This window comes from Emys orbicularis, chromosome 5 (genome assembly GCF_028017835.1).
Source record: "Emys orbicularis isolate rEmyOrb1 chromosome 5, rEmyOrb1.hap1, whole genome shotgun sequence".
NCBI lineage: Eukaryota > Metazoa > Chordata > Testudines > Emydidae > Emys > Emys orbicularis.
In genome coordinates this window covers 126,617,044-126,635,053 of record NC_088687.1, presented here as the reverse complement: position 1 = coordinate 126,635,053, position 18,010 = coordinate 126,617,044, and the positions used below count along the sequence as shown (strand labels likewise).

General features: G+C 37.7%; 1 protein-coding gene across 2 annotated transcripts in view; it reads right to left on the bottom strand.

Moving 5' to 3' along the window:
• Window positions 1-18,010, bottom strand: part of ZFYVE28 (zinc finger FYVE-type containing 28) — a 120,076-nt gene that overhangs the window by 70,035 nt on the left and 32,031 nt on the right. For both annotated transcript variants that reach the window (XM_065405217.1, XM_065405216.1), the window contains exons 3-6: window positions 17,567-17,769; window positions 16,159-16,248; window positions 14,576-14,665; window positions 7,419-7,520 (exon numbers count right to left, since the gene is read on the bottom strand). In XM_065405217.1, coding sequence (XP_065261289.1) covers window positions 7,419-7,520; window positions 14,576-14,665; window positions 16,159-16,248; window positions 17,567-17,769 — 485 coding nt within the window. The remainder of the gene's footprint in view (window positions 1-7,418; window positions 7,521-14,575; window positions 14,666-16,158; window positions 16,249-17,566; window positions 17,770-18,010) is intronic.

The following is an 18,010-nucleotide window of genomic DNA, read 5'->3' as shown; positions in this document are numbered from 1 at the left end:
GTGGGGGCTTGGAACCAGGGTGGACAGGCAGCCCCCCGCTCCCCTAAGTTCCCTGTGCTGCAGCCGTCCAGCAGGCTATCAATCAGCAGTTCAGCTGTCCCTCCCCCCCACTGCCATGTGCTGCTCCTGCCCCCTGCCTTGGAGCTGCTCCCAGAGACTCCTGCTTGCTGTGCAGGTGGGGAAAACGGGAACTAATGTCAGGGTGTCCCCCTCCCTCCTGCTCCTGTACCTCGCTTACCTCTTCTCCATATAGAGCAGGGAGGGGACACGGACAGAGAGAGACAGAGAGAGCTTGGGGCAGCAGCTGCTGTCTCAACTTCCTGATTCACTTAAAAAGACAATGCACTTAAGAGTGCGTCAGTTTATTTAAAGGGGCAAATGTGCATCTCTCGCTCTCTCCCACACACAAGGTGTGTGTCTGTCTCTGTCTGCTATGCTGTCTCCGCTCCCTCCTGTTTGTGCTGCCTTGATGAGAGGCTACCTTAACAACAATGTGTTAATCCTTGAGGGCTCAGCTGAGTGCTAGTTCATCATTTAGCAGCAAGGCATTCCCTGGGAAATATCCCTCCCTCTTCCACCCTCTAACTTCACCACCTCAACCAAGCTTCACAATCATCAATCAGCTGTGAACAGTATTAAATTGTTTGTTTAAAACGTATACTGTGTGTATATCTATATAATATATAGTTTTTTGTCTGGTGAAAAAAAAATTCCCTGGAACCTAACCCCCCCCATTTACATCAATTCTTATGGGGAAATTGGATTCGCTTAACATCGTTTCGCTTAAAGTTGCATTTTTCAGGAACATATCTACAATGTTAAGCGAGGAGTTACTGTATCTCAACTATGTCCCGCTGGAAACTTACCTGATGTTGTCAAAGCTACTTTAAAATCACATGCATATCTACATTGTCGCTATAAAGAACTCTGCATTTACCAACAGTGGTCACACTACAGAATCTGAGATATTCCAGTTATTTCTTATTCCAGGTATAAAGAAACAGGGCATGAGCCAAAGCAACTGAAGTCAACTGAAAGACACCCATTGAATTCAGTCAGTTTGAATTAGGCCCAGTCTGCACTATCTCAGATACCACAGTCTGTTAAATATTGACTTATAAAGTATGATCACTTTAGTTCCAAAATTATATCAATTAAAGCACTTTAAATTATTAGACTCACTGTTTTCTATGTATAATTTCATTGATTCTCTGTGTTCCCCCATTTGTTTGTTTTATCTACCTGTTGATAGCCTTACAGTTAAATTTTAAAGTTTTGGGGCAGGCATGGCCTCTTTGTTAGATATCTGTACAATACCTAGCACAATGGGGCCCTGGCCTCTAAGTTCTACTATAATAAAAATAATTAATATCTATTTTTTAAATTCTACATACACACATATACATACATACATACATATGAACAAACACACCAACATATACCTATACACCTGAATAATACGGTGTCTAAATATAAATTATAAACTTTTTGCATGCAAGTCAAGAGGTTCTTAATGGAATTTTAGCGAAAAGGTGGTGTATTTTTTGCATTAAATTTAAAATTCGCAGTTAACTAACAATCGTTGGATATTGTTTCTTAGGAAAATTCTTTACACTATAGAGCAGTAATTATCCTCACTAAGAAGATAAAAGAGTTGTTATACAAAACCTGTCAGATAAAATTGGGTAATCTTCAGTTGCCATTACTTCAATAATTAGAATGGAAACAATTCATGTCTTAAACCAAAAGTAAACCTGTTAAACAAATTGTTCTGTGTCACCAATTCTAAACATATCAACAAAAGTTTTATTATAAACTGAAATTGCTTTCACTGTGAAAGGGAACTATTCGGTTATTTCTGTTTTTCCTTTGCTCTGTTGATGAAAAATTACCAGGATTTCAGAGATACTTTTCAGAGACTAAATGAAGCTTCTTTTTCTTATAAGGTACAGGCAATTGAGTAATGGAAATACTTTTTCCACACAATATTTATTTAGGCTTTGGGATCCACTGCCACATGAAATCACTGAAGCCAATAACTTAACAAGATTCCAAAAGGAATTGCATATGTATCAAGAATGTCCAGAGTTGTTTATAATTATAAACAACTTCTGGAGGGGAGGGGGTATTAAACCTCATGATTCAGGGCTTAAGCTAAATTACTAACAATTAGAGATCAGGACGAGACCTACTACAGGGGGATGATTATCCTACATCCGCCTACTGCACAGTTCTTATGTCTTCCTCTGAAGCTTCTGGTACTGGCCAGCGTCTGGCAGTATACTGGACTAGATGGGCCTCAGGTCTGATCCAGTATGCCAAGTCTGATATCACTATGAAAAAAATAAGGTTGGATCTCTCTCTCTCTCTTTTGGCTTGTTTTATCATTCACAAGAAATGAGTAAGTAGAGCACCTGAAGGCCAACTCTGACAATTTCACTATATTTCCTTTTTATGATGGACTTGAAAAAAGATTGGCTATAAAAGTCACTTTGGGGGTTCATCTGCCTTCATTCTAATAGACACATTATTACATGAGGGCAAATTATATTTGGAAAAATAAAGAATTTGTCTTCTACTGTATACTGCAGACAAGCAAAAAATAAGCAAGATTCTGTGTACTGTGGTGGTTATGAGCTGTAGTTACTCTACCTATTGCAAAAACAACAGAGCATTTCGCACAGCTGGCAGAACCCAGGCTGAAGAACTTGCTCCCTCAGTGGTCTGGAGCTGGCTGGCTGCCCAGCCCACAAGAAGGGCAGAGTCAGCTGAAGAGAGGATGAGGACAAGGCAGCTAGGAGATGAATTGATTTCATACATCTGTTGGCTTCTATGGAGACCTGTCCAGAGTTTAAAGTTACCATCCCTTCAAGAAGGGAAGCAATGCTAATTTTGATTGACTCTCTGAGGGTCAATCCTCCCTGTGTGTAGCTGTTCCCATAGGAGCAAGACGTGGGTGTGAGTGCAGATTGCTTAGTACTATATAGTACTAAGCTTCCAATTAACTGATCTCACCCTAAACCCCACCCTCCAGAAACAGACCTGATATGCACCCTTACCCTCTCCACTCTGCACAACTAGGCTGCATATGGCAGAAATCACCCCAACATTCTGAGATGGGAATACAATGTATTACATTTTCATTCACAGTAAATGGTATGAAATGGATTCAGAGGTGTTATAGTATTTATGATGTACTGATATGATTATTAGTGGCTTGATCCTGAACCACTGAAGTCAACGGGAGCCTTGTTGTTGATTTCAATGGACTCAGGATCAAGCCCTAGGTGGACACAGAGCTTTGATAAAAGATTAAAGAAAGTTATCTGCAGAATTTTAGATCTGGCTGAAATTATTCAGTAATGACAGTGTGTGTATTATATCTCTACTTTTCTGCAGAGTAACTGTATGTATCCAAGTTAATATTAATATAATTATAATATATGCATCTTGTATGTGTCTCAATTAAAAATTTAAAACATTTTGTTTCCTGGCCTAGAGCACCAGAACTTGAAAAAAGTACAATTCTTTTTGCAAATAGCACGCAGAGTAGGATAATACTGCTAGCCTAATTTTCAGAGATACTCGATATCTACAATTCCCACTGATTCCAAAGATGCTTTGCACCTTTGAAAATCAGGCAACACAGCAATAGGACACCCAGGAGAATATAATGGATTTATCTAGCCAATAGACACTTTACTAATCCAATAGCTATACTGTAATTTCACAATAGCTAATGGGAGCAGTGTAAACCCAGTGTCTGTTATTTCCTTTAATGATCCTCAACATGACAGATGTGTTATAATCATACCGTAAGCATTTCAAGAAGTCTTGTGTTTTGTTTTATATTAAGAATGAATACCTAATTGGCTGATCGGTAAAGAATATTGAACTTTATACTGAAATTTGATAGGATTCAATAATGTGCTGCAATATGTTGTTTTTTATAGTCTTACAGTAAGCATGGTATTGCAATACAGCATGTGAGCATTTTAATAGTAGAACACACCGAAGCTCATTTTATTGCCCTCATTCACTGGTGACAAAGCCAAAGTGTAGCTGGAGGGTGAGTTAACGTCTAACTGCTGGATGGAAATACAAGTGTCCCATCCGACCTCCCCCCTTGATCTCCTTTATATGTCCCCCCCAAACCTCCCCCCGTCCAGTAATTGCAACCCAGTGAGTTTAAATTCACCAGTCACAAGGCAAAGAAAGCCCATGAAACAACCCCAAGGCAGTTACTCATAGGGAAGGGGGAGGAGATGGAGCACCTTCCCTTCCTACTACCAAAGTGCTGAGGACCCTGCAAATCCTGAACCCTGTGGAGATGGCTCTGTCATTGTTTTAAACGAACAGTGGTGATGGTAGAGCTCATCAGGGACGTTGCTGATGGGGCAATAATTGCCCGATTGGACTTATCTAGCTAGACTGTTAACCACATCAAAGTTTATACATAATTTCACATAGTTTATGTATGATTTGCTTTGATTTTCTTTGTATTCACTAATAAATATTGCTTCACTGAAAATATTTTGCAAACTGACTCCAGATCATTTAAATCTGGACTCTTTCCTAAGAAGGAGTATATTGTAATCTCCAATTTGACGCAAAGCTCAGATTTTGTTAGAACTGACTTTTTCAAAACTAAAGATTGAGCTAAAGGTTTTCCATTTTTAAAAAAGATTGCATTAGAAATAGTTGTTATTGAACAAGTATACATTATCCTGATATGACTGCAACCCAACAATTAAGATTTGAAAAGTTGAAAACGAAATGGACTAAGCAAAAGCAAAAACTGATTTAACTGATTTTATTGTCTATATTGTAAAATGTGAATAGTAGACAAAATATACAAATAGTGACAAGTAAAATAGATTTTAAACATTATCTCCATATTAATCTAAGGGGATGTGAGCAACTTAGATTAGGAATTTTTGTTATGGTTGTGTACTGGAAGTAAATAGAACTTTTTGTTTTAATGCAACTTTAATTGGACTTCAAAATTCAGTGGGATTTCTCATCATAGTAAGCACTAAATTCAAAAGAATGTATTTTCAGGATTTTATTCTAGGTAAAGATTTTCACCTTATCAATTCTGCATCTCAATAATTTGTTTCTTTATGCCCAGCTTTCTTAAATCAATATCACTACAAAGTAGTAATAGTAATGTGTATCCATTTCAGCAGTGAGATACAGGATAACTACCCAAAAGATCAATATTGTGCATGTACTTGCATATCTATAGTATATGTCTTCTAGACAGAGATATCAGGGGAGATTTTGCATAAGACACATATGGGAGTTATGTGCTTAACTCCCATTGACTTTCCATGGGTGTTAGAAATCAATTTGTGTGTTTGAATATTTCTCCCATCTAAATCTCTCAAACTAATAAAGTATCATTAACTGTAAACAGAGAGAAAAGTGGACGAGTACTTATGGTAATTAAGTCTCACAGATTAAGAAAAGATTAAAATTGTAATTTTATTTATACAGATCAATGTCCGTACAGTTCAAGATAACCTATAATAACCTGATTGATTTTAGTGTCAGTATTGCAATTTACAATCACATACTGCTTCTGGCTACAGAAAAACCTAGTCCAACATATTTTTTCTTCCTTGTCATAATAATGCATGTTAAAGAAAAATCTAGACAAGCTAGAGGGTGTTCAGGGAAAAGCAGTAACAAAATGAAAGGTTTTCAAAGCTGTAAACAAGCAGGAGGAGGTAAATTGGAGGAGGAGATATTACCTAGTCTCTCTCACATTGAATAGATCCAGGCTATGGAACACATACCAGGGAAATGGTGCAAGCTCCATCGCTTAGGACATTTAAAACTAGATTAGACAAAACACTAAAAATACATGTCTAGATTCTTAGCTTGTGCAAATCAGGATAGCTCAGGTGAAGTCAATGAAGCTTAGCCACTTCACACTGGTTTACAATCTGGCCCATTCTGTATTGAACAATCCTGCATATGCAGGATAAAGGAATAGATGACCTATTAGAGAGATTCTCAAACTGCGGTCCATGAACTAGGTGGAGCGGCTTCCATAACAGGGAAGCATCTGTTCATCGTTAAGCAGGGCTATTTTCTGCTAGTTGTAGCCTAGTCCTGGATTCTCTTAGGATTTCTAGAAGCTTTTTTGATAAAAATAAACACAAAACCAAACATCTTTCAGCACTCTGCACAGTCCCTTTGTGTAGCTTCATTTCTCTGTGTTTGTGATGTATTGTAACCTCAGTTGTGATCAAATTTTGGCTAAACATAAAATTCAATGGATGGCAAACACATAGGGGAACAGAACCATATTGCAAAATGATCTAGAAAAATTTAGAGCAGTGGAACCCGCGTGCAGTGTGAGGACATTCAGTACTATTAAAACAGAGGCTTACATTTTAAGAAGTTTCTAGTGATTAAGAGCCTGAGTATTTAAGCCGAGACACTTTAAAGGGTCCTGATTTTTTGAGGTGGGAGCACAGCAACTCTGAATATCAGGCCCCTTTAAAAAAGTCTCAAATTGGGCACCAAAACTGAGGCACCCAAAATAGAGTCACTTGAAAATTTAGCCCGTAAGGGCCAGATTTTTAAGGGTATTTAATGGGATTTTCAAAAGCATCTAATTGCCTAACACCTATTGAAAACAAGGAGTTTTAGGCACCAAGGTGCTTTTGAAAATCCCACCAGGTGCCAAAAATACCTTTAAAAATCTGACCCTAAGCTCCTACACCCAGAAAAACTGTTTAGACAAAAATGGAGGGAGGTAACCAACCATCTCATTAAAGTGAAGTTAGCTCTATTCCTTCTCCCTGATGTTATCCTGTCATTACTTTTAATTAAACCAAACACTATAGTTTCCAAGAGATATTGGGATTTGGAGGTTGGGAAAGGAGGTGTGCAGGAAATGATCTATTATTTAAGAAGTGGTCCACAATATGGAAAAGTCTGATAACCACTAATCTAATAGAAATTACAGATGGAACTAATCTAATAAATCACTACCTGTGTATTGCATCATATCATACTGAGTTAAACAAAAAATGTAAAATAAATGTAATTAAACAGAAACATAACAGTTAACGAAAACTATAAATGTCTAGCTTCAATATTGCAGCCATCCACCACCTATCATAACTATCAAAAATAAAGAAAAACAAACATAATAAAATGATTAAAAAAGGGGTAAAATAGAACTGAAAGAAGTTAGAAAATACCAGAGTAAAGAAAATCAGCTCAACTGACTGCTGGGTATACAAAAGGTACACAGGAAAAAAAGAGGTAAATTATTGTAACAGAGAAAGCACAGAAATAGTTTTTGAAACATTTTCCTTTTCGTGTGTAATTTTTAGTCCTCTCATTTTTCACCCTAGGAAAGATGTAATTTCAAGAAACAGAAATCTTTTATTACTTGCCTTATTTTCCTTAGCAAAGTATGGAAGGGTCTGAAAAGCTCAGACATATCTTCTGGCTTGCGGTCCAAGTTCAATGGTCCTTCAGAATAAACTACAAGCCCACTGTATTTAAGACACACACACAAAATAAATCTTTTTTATGACACTTGGACAGAGTATAGAATCAGAAAACCATCAATAAACAAATATTTGAAATTATATTCAAGATGCTGGTTGCATAATTATGCACAATTTTATGTAATTATTTGTTCTCTCTCAGATACCTTATTTTTCTTTTATTTGTAAGAAGTTACAGATATTTAAAAACTACAAAGAATTTGGTTCCTTTATATGTGGGGGAAAAGCAATGAAACCATATTACAGAAAGAATCCATTGTTTACTTCATTTATTTAACTGACTTGGAAAAACTGAAAATGAGTGTATAGAAGAAATTAATATCTAAATAAGTGAATTATCAGAATATTTTGGACTCTACTGTCCCAAGATACATTCCAGCTTTCTTCTTCTTTCTATTCTAAATAGGTTCTAGACAGGTGGTTTGGCCCTTTTGAATGCCAGTGCTTGAACATTCCCTCTCTCAGTCAAATTAAAATACAGAATGGTAGAAAAAACATCTGTGCTAGGAAAGAAACATGATGCTTTATAGGATGTAACATTTCCATACTACCAGGCTACAAATGAAATTAACTGCTTGTAGGAAAGCTTCCAAAGAAAGGAAGCTTTAGTCCTGATCCTGCAAACACTTATGTGCATCACTTTAAGCATGAGTAGTCTCATTGATTTCAGTGAAACTACTCACATGCATAAGGGTTTGTAGTATTGGGGGCGGGTCTCAGAGCCCTGAACGGGAACATCTTCACTATATTTAGCCCCACAGTGTGAGCTCAACTCAGTCCACCTGAGCTCTGAGACTTGCTGCCACAGGGTTTTTGTTTTGTTTGTTTTTTGCAGTGTTGATATACTTAGTTTGCAAATATTCATTACTTTGAAGGCAGCCTTCTTAAAAGACACCTAAGCTTCAGAATGGTGCTGATTAATTCCGAGGGGGTCTGAATCTCTCAGACAGACTAATAGAGGCATTCAGCACAATAACAACAACAAACTCACTTTTTGCCCCATTTTTGGTTCATTACCATCCAGTTCTGCCATGAATGGCCAGCTCAAGATCTTCTGAAACACTCCAGCATGTATCATAGGCTGATATCATCACCAATACTATGAAATCCCACTGGAGCACAAAATCAATATATGGGGGAATCACTTGAGTGCTATTTCTTTGCTTTCTGAGAAAATGTTGCTATGTTTCTTGTGTTTACAACCAAAGATGGTACAAAATAATGAAATAATTTATTTAAAACATGCCCAAAAGTTTTCCTTAAAAAAAAGGATCGGTCTGTCACTCTGCAACTTTAGTTTGGGCCTCCATGTATTAGTGAGAATCTTTTTTTTACTGTCATGTTACCAGCAAGGTCCATTCTGTATCCTCTCCTCAGCACTGGAACTAGCCATCTGAGTTCTTATGTCAATATGCCAAAAGCCAAGCTTGTTTATTGGGGGCAAACAACACATAACTCTTAATATAATGGATTTTTTTCATTCTATTTGAAAGTCACCTTTCACAAATCCTTTCTGGCTGAAGACCTCAATTCTCCAGTTACCGCAGACCCAATTTTAATTCTTTAGTTTCTTTATTTCAGGAGACAGACTGCCATCAATGAATTAATTGCTGCTGACTCAGGTACTAAAGTCTTGTCTAGAAAAATAAGCATTACCTTTTCTCTGGATAGAAACTAGAGTCTGCTCAGGCTAAATTTTTAACTGCTGCAAACCCATGTTCCTTGGGCCAGTAATTATGTTACAAAATTAGCACCTTTCAGATATGGTTCTGTCTGAATTTCTTCAGGGAGTGAAGAACTATAGAAATTAGATGAGAGGGAGATCTTAGATTTCATGCAACCCATTGGTGATATAATCAACAAGACAAAACTTCATGGGAATGTTTCATTCTGAAAGCAATCAAATATGAATTTTTGCCACTTGGGAAAGGGTGAACCATTTTATATTGTTTTGCTCGTATGCTTTTGTGAAACTCATTTCAGGTGAAATACTTTTTTTTTTGGACAGAGCCACTCTCAGGCTACTTCTGCACTACACACCACTTTCGGTGAAAAAAAGCATACTGCGTTGTGTGGCTACACATGTCAGTGAAAGTCACTGATAGTGGGGAAAGGCTTCAGTTTCTCTCCACTGCCACCCGACAAGGAAAGGCTCTGACAGGGGGTAGGCAGCAGGGGAAAGGCTCAAACTTTTCCCTGCTGCTCCACCCTCGCCAGAGCCTTTCCCCATCACTGGAGTCTTTCTTTCCCTGTGGCAGAGGAGAGCTCCAGCAGCAGGAAGCTGGCAGCCTTTCCCCACTGTCCTCTACTGCTGGAGCATTTCCCTGGTACCAGAGTCTTTTCCTGCAATGGAGAATGGCTTCCACAGTGGGGCCTTTTCAGTGGAGAATGGCTCCAGCATGCCATCCGTGTACACACATGCCACCGAAAGAATCCTGCAGTGTAGACGCACCCTCAGAGCTCAGTCCTGCAAAGAGTTGAGTACTCTGGCCCTGTTCAGTGGGGCTGCTTCAGTGATTTGCTGGATCAGGGCCAAAGTGCTCTGCACCTTATAGGATCAAGTTATCAGGCACATTTTTGCAATATCTCAGTAAACATACAAAGACACTTCTGCTTGAAAATACTTTCCAGAAGTTTTGTAAAAGTTTTCACAATTTAAGAGAGAAAATATTGTGAAACAAAGATGAGATATTTGGCCCAATTCTACTAACATGAGGCCTTTGGACTGTCTCACTTTATTATTACTCACATGCCTTTAAATACTGGAATGAGATACACATTTCATTTTTCATAGCCTTTAATTCTAGTAGACTGAGGTGGAATAAGCTGAATTCATTTAGTCTGCTCCCCTCGAATGGGTTTGTTCCTCGACAAGTTCCTCAGTACGTTTTTTTAAATTGTCGATTATTAGGATCATTAACAGAATATTGCTATCTCTTATTAAATAATTTAAAAACATTCCTCTGAGTCATCCAGCATTAAATGCAGTTTGTGTTGATTGGCATTGGTCAGTATGTTATTTTTCAGTTAGTTTATTACTACTGTACATGTTCCTAGAGGACTTAAAATGGACAGACATTTATAAGTAAAAAGATAAATATTAGAACTGCCACGCAAGTTCATGCCATTCAGCATAAGGATAGTCCCATATGTCTTTACAAACTGAATGGCAGCAATTATTGTTCATCTTCTAAAACAGTGGTTCTTAACCTTTACTGCAGCCTGCACCCCTTTGGTTCTCAAAAATATGTTCTCACACCCCTTATCAAAAATCGGTCAGTTCTTTAAACCTAGATATATCATAACTATAGAATGAAAGAGATAGAATTATATATTTATTTTAATTTTGCAGTTAAAATTTAACGCAGTAATTGTTAAAAAATGTATAATGTTAATAAATACATAGGTTTGATGAAACAAAGTAATTGTACTTATGTGCCTGTGCTTAATTTCTGTTTTCGATGATTTACCTTATAAAAAAATCTGGCATGTCTTGCACCTCCAGAAAGGGCATCTCGCACCCCACGGGAGTGCGTGCACCCCAGGTTAAGAACCACTGTTCTAAAACATGAACACCATGTAGTAGAATGTCTGGAAAAGTGGTTCATTATCGATGAGTCTGAAGAAGAGTAGTTATCCAAGTTATAGTCAATAGGCACTCCTCTGGCACCAGATGGTATGGGACTTCACATGCTACCCCACCTTGTGGCAGGGAAAAATAGGAACTTTTGAGGGGATTTAGAGGAACCACGTGTAATAACATTTTAGGATAAAGTTTACAGCAGGCTAGAGAAGGTGCCATGGGTGCTTTAAGTGAGGAAGTTACACCTTTAAATCCTAGTGCATTGATGGGAAGACAAACCTTTGAGAGTTTTACTGCACTGACAACCAACAACAAATATAAACAGATATAGACAGAGAGAAAGACAGACACACCTATGCACCCATCCCTACCCTCCTTGAAATGGCAGGGAAAAAAGCATTACATGTAAACTTGTCTAGTAGTATGTAATCAGAATTGTGAGAGAAACTGGACTGCAGAGAACTGGAGAATCCTGAATATTTTTAAATGGACCAAGTGATAATGTAATATTCAGTATGGTGGAACCAATGTCTCCAGTTCTCTCTCTCTCATTGTTATAACTAGTAGAATTCTAAGGGTCCTTTAATAAATGATTTAGTCTAGCAGTTCTCAAACGGTGGGTCATGATCCCATTTTAATGGGTTCGCCAGGGCTGGCTTAGACTTGCTGGGGCCCAGGGCCTAAGCCGAAGCCCGAGCCCCACCACCCAAGGCTGAAGCCTGAGGGTTTCAGCCCTGCACACTGGAACTCAAGTTATAGGTCCCCTGCCTGGGGCTGAAGCCCTTGGGCTTCAACCTCCCCCACCCACCCCGAGGTCAGTGGGGCTTGGGTAGGCTCAGGCTTCGGTCCCCCGTCCTGGGGTCATGTAGTAATTTTTATTGTCAGAAGGGGGTCGCAGTGCAATGAAGTTTGAGAATCCCTGATTTAGTCCATTGCTTTTCTCCCACACTCCTATATTATGGCCAAGTTGACCTAATTATTCCCAAACCAGCATTGACAGAGCACTAGCTAATCTATGCTTCAAATCTCCAATGATGGTAATTCTACAACCTTTACAGGTAACTTGTTCTATTGCTCAGCTGTTCTTGTAGCTAATTTTTCTCTATTTTAACCAAAATTTTCCCTGCTATAGGTTAATTCTGTTACTTGTTCTTATCTCACTGATTATTTTTGAAAGGAAGCTTAGTGGCTAATGAAAAAGAAAAGGAAATGAAAACAAAACTATTTAAAGAAACAAAAATCTATATCTTAACATTGCGAACCAGCTCTTAGGTTACAAGTTCACAGACATCTGGTATGACATTATGCAACATATACTGTATAATATGTACGGCATATCAATGCCAGGTAAGCAAGCTTAACAGAAAGTGATCCTGATAAGTATATCTTAAACTAATGCTTTGTTATCAAACAGAGGATTAAGGGTTCAAAATGGTTTATGACTAAAATAATCCAGTACAAGAGTATTTTCAAGTTAAATAATTTAATAGTAAAAACATACCAACATTTTAAAATTTGTGTAAGACTCTAACCAATAATGAAACCTCAGGATCCAGAGTGAAGATTAAACTAAAGTACTGAAAATGCAATTCGCTTAATTGGCTGGTCTCCCCAATCCTCCATGTGTGCAAAAATGGTCATTCTACCCTAAGAACTTGTCTACATGACACTAGCAAAGCGCACTAGAGGGTTGTGATTTGTAAAGCACTCTAACATGCGGGGCTTTAACTCCTCTGTATAGATCCTGCTGGTGCACTCTAAAATATACCTCGTTCAGGACTATGTTAACATGCCTTTTGGGTATCTTTTAGAGCATACTAGCAGGGTCTACATAGGGCAGTTAGAGTGCAGCCCATTAGTGTGCTTTACAAATCACACCTCTCTGGCATCCTTTGTCAGGCTGCATAGACAAGCCCTAAGTTTACAGGCATTCAGCGGAAGAATTTATTGTATAGTAGCTGCATTTCATGCTACATCACCTACCCTACACAATGCTGCATAGCTGGGTGAATTGATCCCCAGAGATTTTGATCTCTCTGCCAGTCCAGATATCCAACTGCATCTCACCCTAACTAGCAACAGTTGCTAGAAAGAACAAGATTTTTATTCACTAAAGAAATACAGTATGCTAACAAGCATGGCACCTTGTAGATGCATCTTCCTTAGATTTTAAGACTTCTCTCTCTACAGTCCAGACTTTAGGCCTACCAGTATTCAAGGAAACTTTGTATCTGGCTGATACAATTTTTCCAGGAATATCAGCTGGTGGTGATGCCTGTTTTCATCTCACTGTCTGTTCTGGGAGCAGCCAGACTGATTTTTAATCTGGGATTGGCAAAGGCCATTTCTCAGAGAGTCTTTGGTTTTCCAGCCAGACTAGATTTATTTTTTTTTGTATGAGTTTTCCTCCTGCTACTGCAGACTCTGAATGGTGTTTTATATGATGAGCAGTCACTTTCTTATAGTCTTGCTGACTTTTGATGCTAAGATTAATTTATTTATTTAGTTAGTTGTGACATTTATAGGCACATTACTCTGCTTAACAGGAGCAATGAGCCAGAGTGATTTCCAGAGGAGAAATTTACACATGCAGGGTGTGAGGTTTCTAATTTTCTAACTATTCTAGTTATATTAATACCCCGATGCAAACTTTAAAAAAACATAACCTTTATTAAAATGCAGTAATTGTAGCCTTGCTTCCTTTACTCCAGAGAAATTGCTGTCTTATTAAATAAAGAATATCCATTAGGGAGCATTCATCTTGTTTATTTCATATGTGCTACTGTGGTAAACTGATTTAAGTGGAAAAGCTTGCTCCACCCAGCAGTCTGAGCAGAAAAATTAAGGGCCAAGAGGTAACATGCCATTTTTCTGATTCCATCCAGTTGCATACAGTAAACACATTCTAGAAACAGGTCTGTACCTCACTCACTTTTTGTTACACTGTACTATGATAGATTCCATGGCAGGTCCCTTTGGTTCTAGTATGTATCACTAAGGAAACTAAATGATTACTACTGAAAATCAGTTTTTCATGGATCCATATGATAAAGCTGTTACTTATGCAGTGAGGTAAAATATTTGCATCTAAAGAATTTATTTATAAAAGATGAGTTTACAGTACCTAGTCTGGTTTGGAAGATGTGATGTTCTAAACCCCTTCACTTCTGCATTTCCTTCTGGGGGATGTCTGACCAGCTGCTCTCAGTTCCTAGTCTGCATAATTAGCTGCTCTGACTTTTCTCCTTTTGGCACTTGTTGCTTTATTAATGCCACTCCTTGTTAATTCCTTTGTGATCTTACTGCCTTTTTTTGTTCTTTCTTTGAAAGAATGTGCTCATAAAAATCAGCTGCAAGCAGGTGTGAACAAATAAACACTTTGCTATGTGACTTTACCAAAACTTTCAATAAAATATTATTCATAGATCAAATCAATGTAAAGGTTATAAATACTTACCACACAATGGCTAATCTTGGGATGGTAAACATTAATGCTGGTTCATAGTCATCAATCATATCTTGAGTGAGGTATCCAAGCTTTAAAGCTCTAGGTAATTAAAATACTTGTAAATCATTTTTCAGAATGTTCTCAGCTTATTAGCTGTTCATAAATAAATTTGAATAATTAAACAGGAAAAACTATGAAAAAATTAACGTTGTGATATAAACCAGGCAAACAGAGGAAGAAAATTCATATTTAAAGCTCACTCTACATTAACTCTGTCTCTTTTGACTATTATCAATCCCACTCCACCTAACAGAAACCAAATGGCTCAGTGATCTGCACTCCCAACTCCCAGGTGCAAAATTTGCAAAGAGTAGGAAGAAGCCCTGTATATATTTAATGAACTTCCCCTGGTGACAGATGTGGTGCCATGATTTACTGTCAAAGGCAGTGTTGGAGAGAGTCCATCTCAGTCTCTCTGTTGAGCCTTAGCTGTAGAAGGATGGACAAGCCATTCCTGAGGAGTTGTTGGTGATGAGCCATACCTGAGGAGATGCTGTCCCCTTGTGGACTAGGGGACACAGGATACACCTGGTTCCTTGTGACCTGCCCCCACCACCACCAAAGAAAGAAGATGTGGAAGACCACCCCAGGGGCGAAACATAGCCACATTCAAACAGACCTCTGAGTAAGTCCCTGCTCAGAATTCCCATGTCTCTCATCCTTTCCTTCTCCCAAGCCCATGTTTCCACCAGGCAGCCATTGTCTCCATTTTTCTTTGATCGAGACAATTTGACTACACAGCAAAAGAATGCCAGAAGTGCAAGTGTGTTTGCATGCATATTAAAATACCACATTGAGGGAGGTAAAATCATTGTTATTGAATGACACAGGATTCACAAAATTGTTTTGGTATAATCCATAACCCCATGTATATACATGCACAAAGTACACCTCTTGGTTTTAGAATACTGGGAGGCTGAATCTATTGTCATTAAAAAAAAAAAAAAAGTACAATTTAAGACTTCCCAATGCAGTCAAAAACAAAACCAGTTTTCATGGACACTCTCCTCCCCCAGGACTATGTTTTGACAAATTTCAACTTTGTACTCCACACCACTGAGTCTTTAGAGCTGTCCAAATAAAAGTCACAAGATTTTTTTCTAATAATGGGAGAAGTATGTGCCCTCATTCTCAAAACAAAATAAAAAAATACCCTAAACATTTTTTGCACAAATCTCCTTTCCCTACCACATCACACCAAACCCCAGAATCAAACAAAAAAACCCTATATGCCTCTGATCCAGAAAATTCAACTCAAAAGGTACAAGATAAAATGGCCTCTAGAATGGAAATGCTTAGTCAGCCTTAACTGTATATATCATGCACTCCAACTATAATACAGTGATTTTTTTGATGTTAGGCCAAAACATTTCTGCAAATAGCTAATGTTTTTTGATTTTTTACTTGAACAATCACCAGGAAAATGAAATGTTGCTTCCTAAAGATTACAGGTATGAAATTTGCATAATATGCCAGATCACAGGTAAATACAGCAAAGGAAAGTGTAATTCATATTTCTGAAAAGTGCTTACCTCTCTACTGTTTCACAAAAAAGCACGATTACCTCTTGCTGTACATAATACTCTTTTGGAGACTTTACAGGTACCATGGCTGATACATAACTACAAAGATTTTAAAAAGAGGTATATTTTAATTACTTTTCAATCCCTTCAAAGATTTTAAAAAGGAGTATATTTTAATTACTTTTCTCAACCCCTTCACAATCAGATATAACGTAATGGAAAAGAAATGCAGGTCAAATTATCTTAATAATGAACTCTGATGGTTTTCAATAAATTTTGACAATTTTCATTAAGAGAACTTTACAATTTTAGTGGAAATGAAAAGAATTTCAATTGCTTTATTTATTACTGAAGCATAGACTTCTGCAGTAATTTCATAAGTACTATTACAAATATTCAACAATAAAATCTTCATCCAATTTTTTTTTGCTTTCTCTAGATTGAAGAATAGTTTACTCTGCATTTTCTGAAAGCACAGTAATTGAATAAAATTAAGAATTTTATCTAATGCTATTCCAAATGAAATTACATTAACAAAGCATAGCTGATCAACAGGCTGTGGAATTTAAGGGGCTCTAACGTTGGCACAATAAAGTCTAGAGTATGTGTGAAATTATGTACAATTACTGAAAAATAAGTGTTTATGTGCCGATAAGCAGTACTTGCACGCAATATTTGTGCACAAGTCACTGGTCCTCTACTGGACATAGGAACTGCACACTGGATCAGACTCATGGTCCATCTAGTCCAGTATCCTGTCTCTGATAAAGCTAGAGATTGACTTTAACTCTGAAACATGAGGTTTAATATCTCTTCCTAAATTTATGTCAGCATTCACTATTATACTGGATATTCTTGTTTTGGATGTAAATCTCCAATCCCTTTTTGATTCTTGCTTTGTTTTTGTCAATGGATTCCAGTGTTTAGCTGTGCCTTGTGTGAAAAGTATTTCCTTTTGTCTGTCTTGAATTTGCCACCTTTTAATTTAATCAAATATCTCCTCTCTCTTGAGTTATGAGACAGGGAGAACAGAAGCTACTGCTCTGCTCTCTCTATTCATTATTGTATACACGTTTATCATGTGCCCTCTTATTTGTCTTTCTCCTGACAACATTATTAATAGGGAAGATTTACAGCTTCCATTTGTGCCTTTGAAAATCTCTCCCAAATATCATACCAGTATGCTAATGTAGAGATTACACTGTACTTGAAGATTGCAAATTCTGATTGCTAAGTGGCTATTGATTTTTTTAAACCTGAATAGAAGGGGAAAGGATGTGACAGTGTTATAAAAATAGGTATAAACTGCTAAAGAAATTCAAAATCTGTGACAAGGGAGAAAAAGAAAGATTCTTCTACAAGAAAGTGTAGCTGTAATAGACAATGTTCAGGATACATATATTTTTGAATCTGTTACCTTAACTCAAATTCAGCAAAAAGGACATCAAAATGTTTAAGCGACTCTTTCATTTTTTCTGTGTAAAGATTCAAATCCCTTAAGGCCTGGTCGCGAATAATGTTCCTAACTTCCTCCAGGCTGCGGGTCAGATCCTTGGCCAATGGTCTCATAGCCATGCTCTCAATTTCACGATTCATAATAATGGAACCAGCAGCCAAGCACTGTAGAAATAACATTTTTAAAAAATGGATTAAAAAGTTGTACTTTATCCAAGAAAATGTTATAGCGCAGGATAGCCCTACAAGGGAAGTGGTCTTAGCCTCACCTGTGACTCTCAAGTGATGGTTTGAGGCCAGGTCCCTACAGGTCTTGTGGTCCTCAGATAAAAGGCCAGCTCAGTTTGGGAGAACTAAAGGTAGCAGGAAGGCTCCTGCAAGAGACCCAGGATCAAGGGGAAGGACC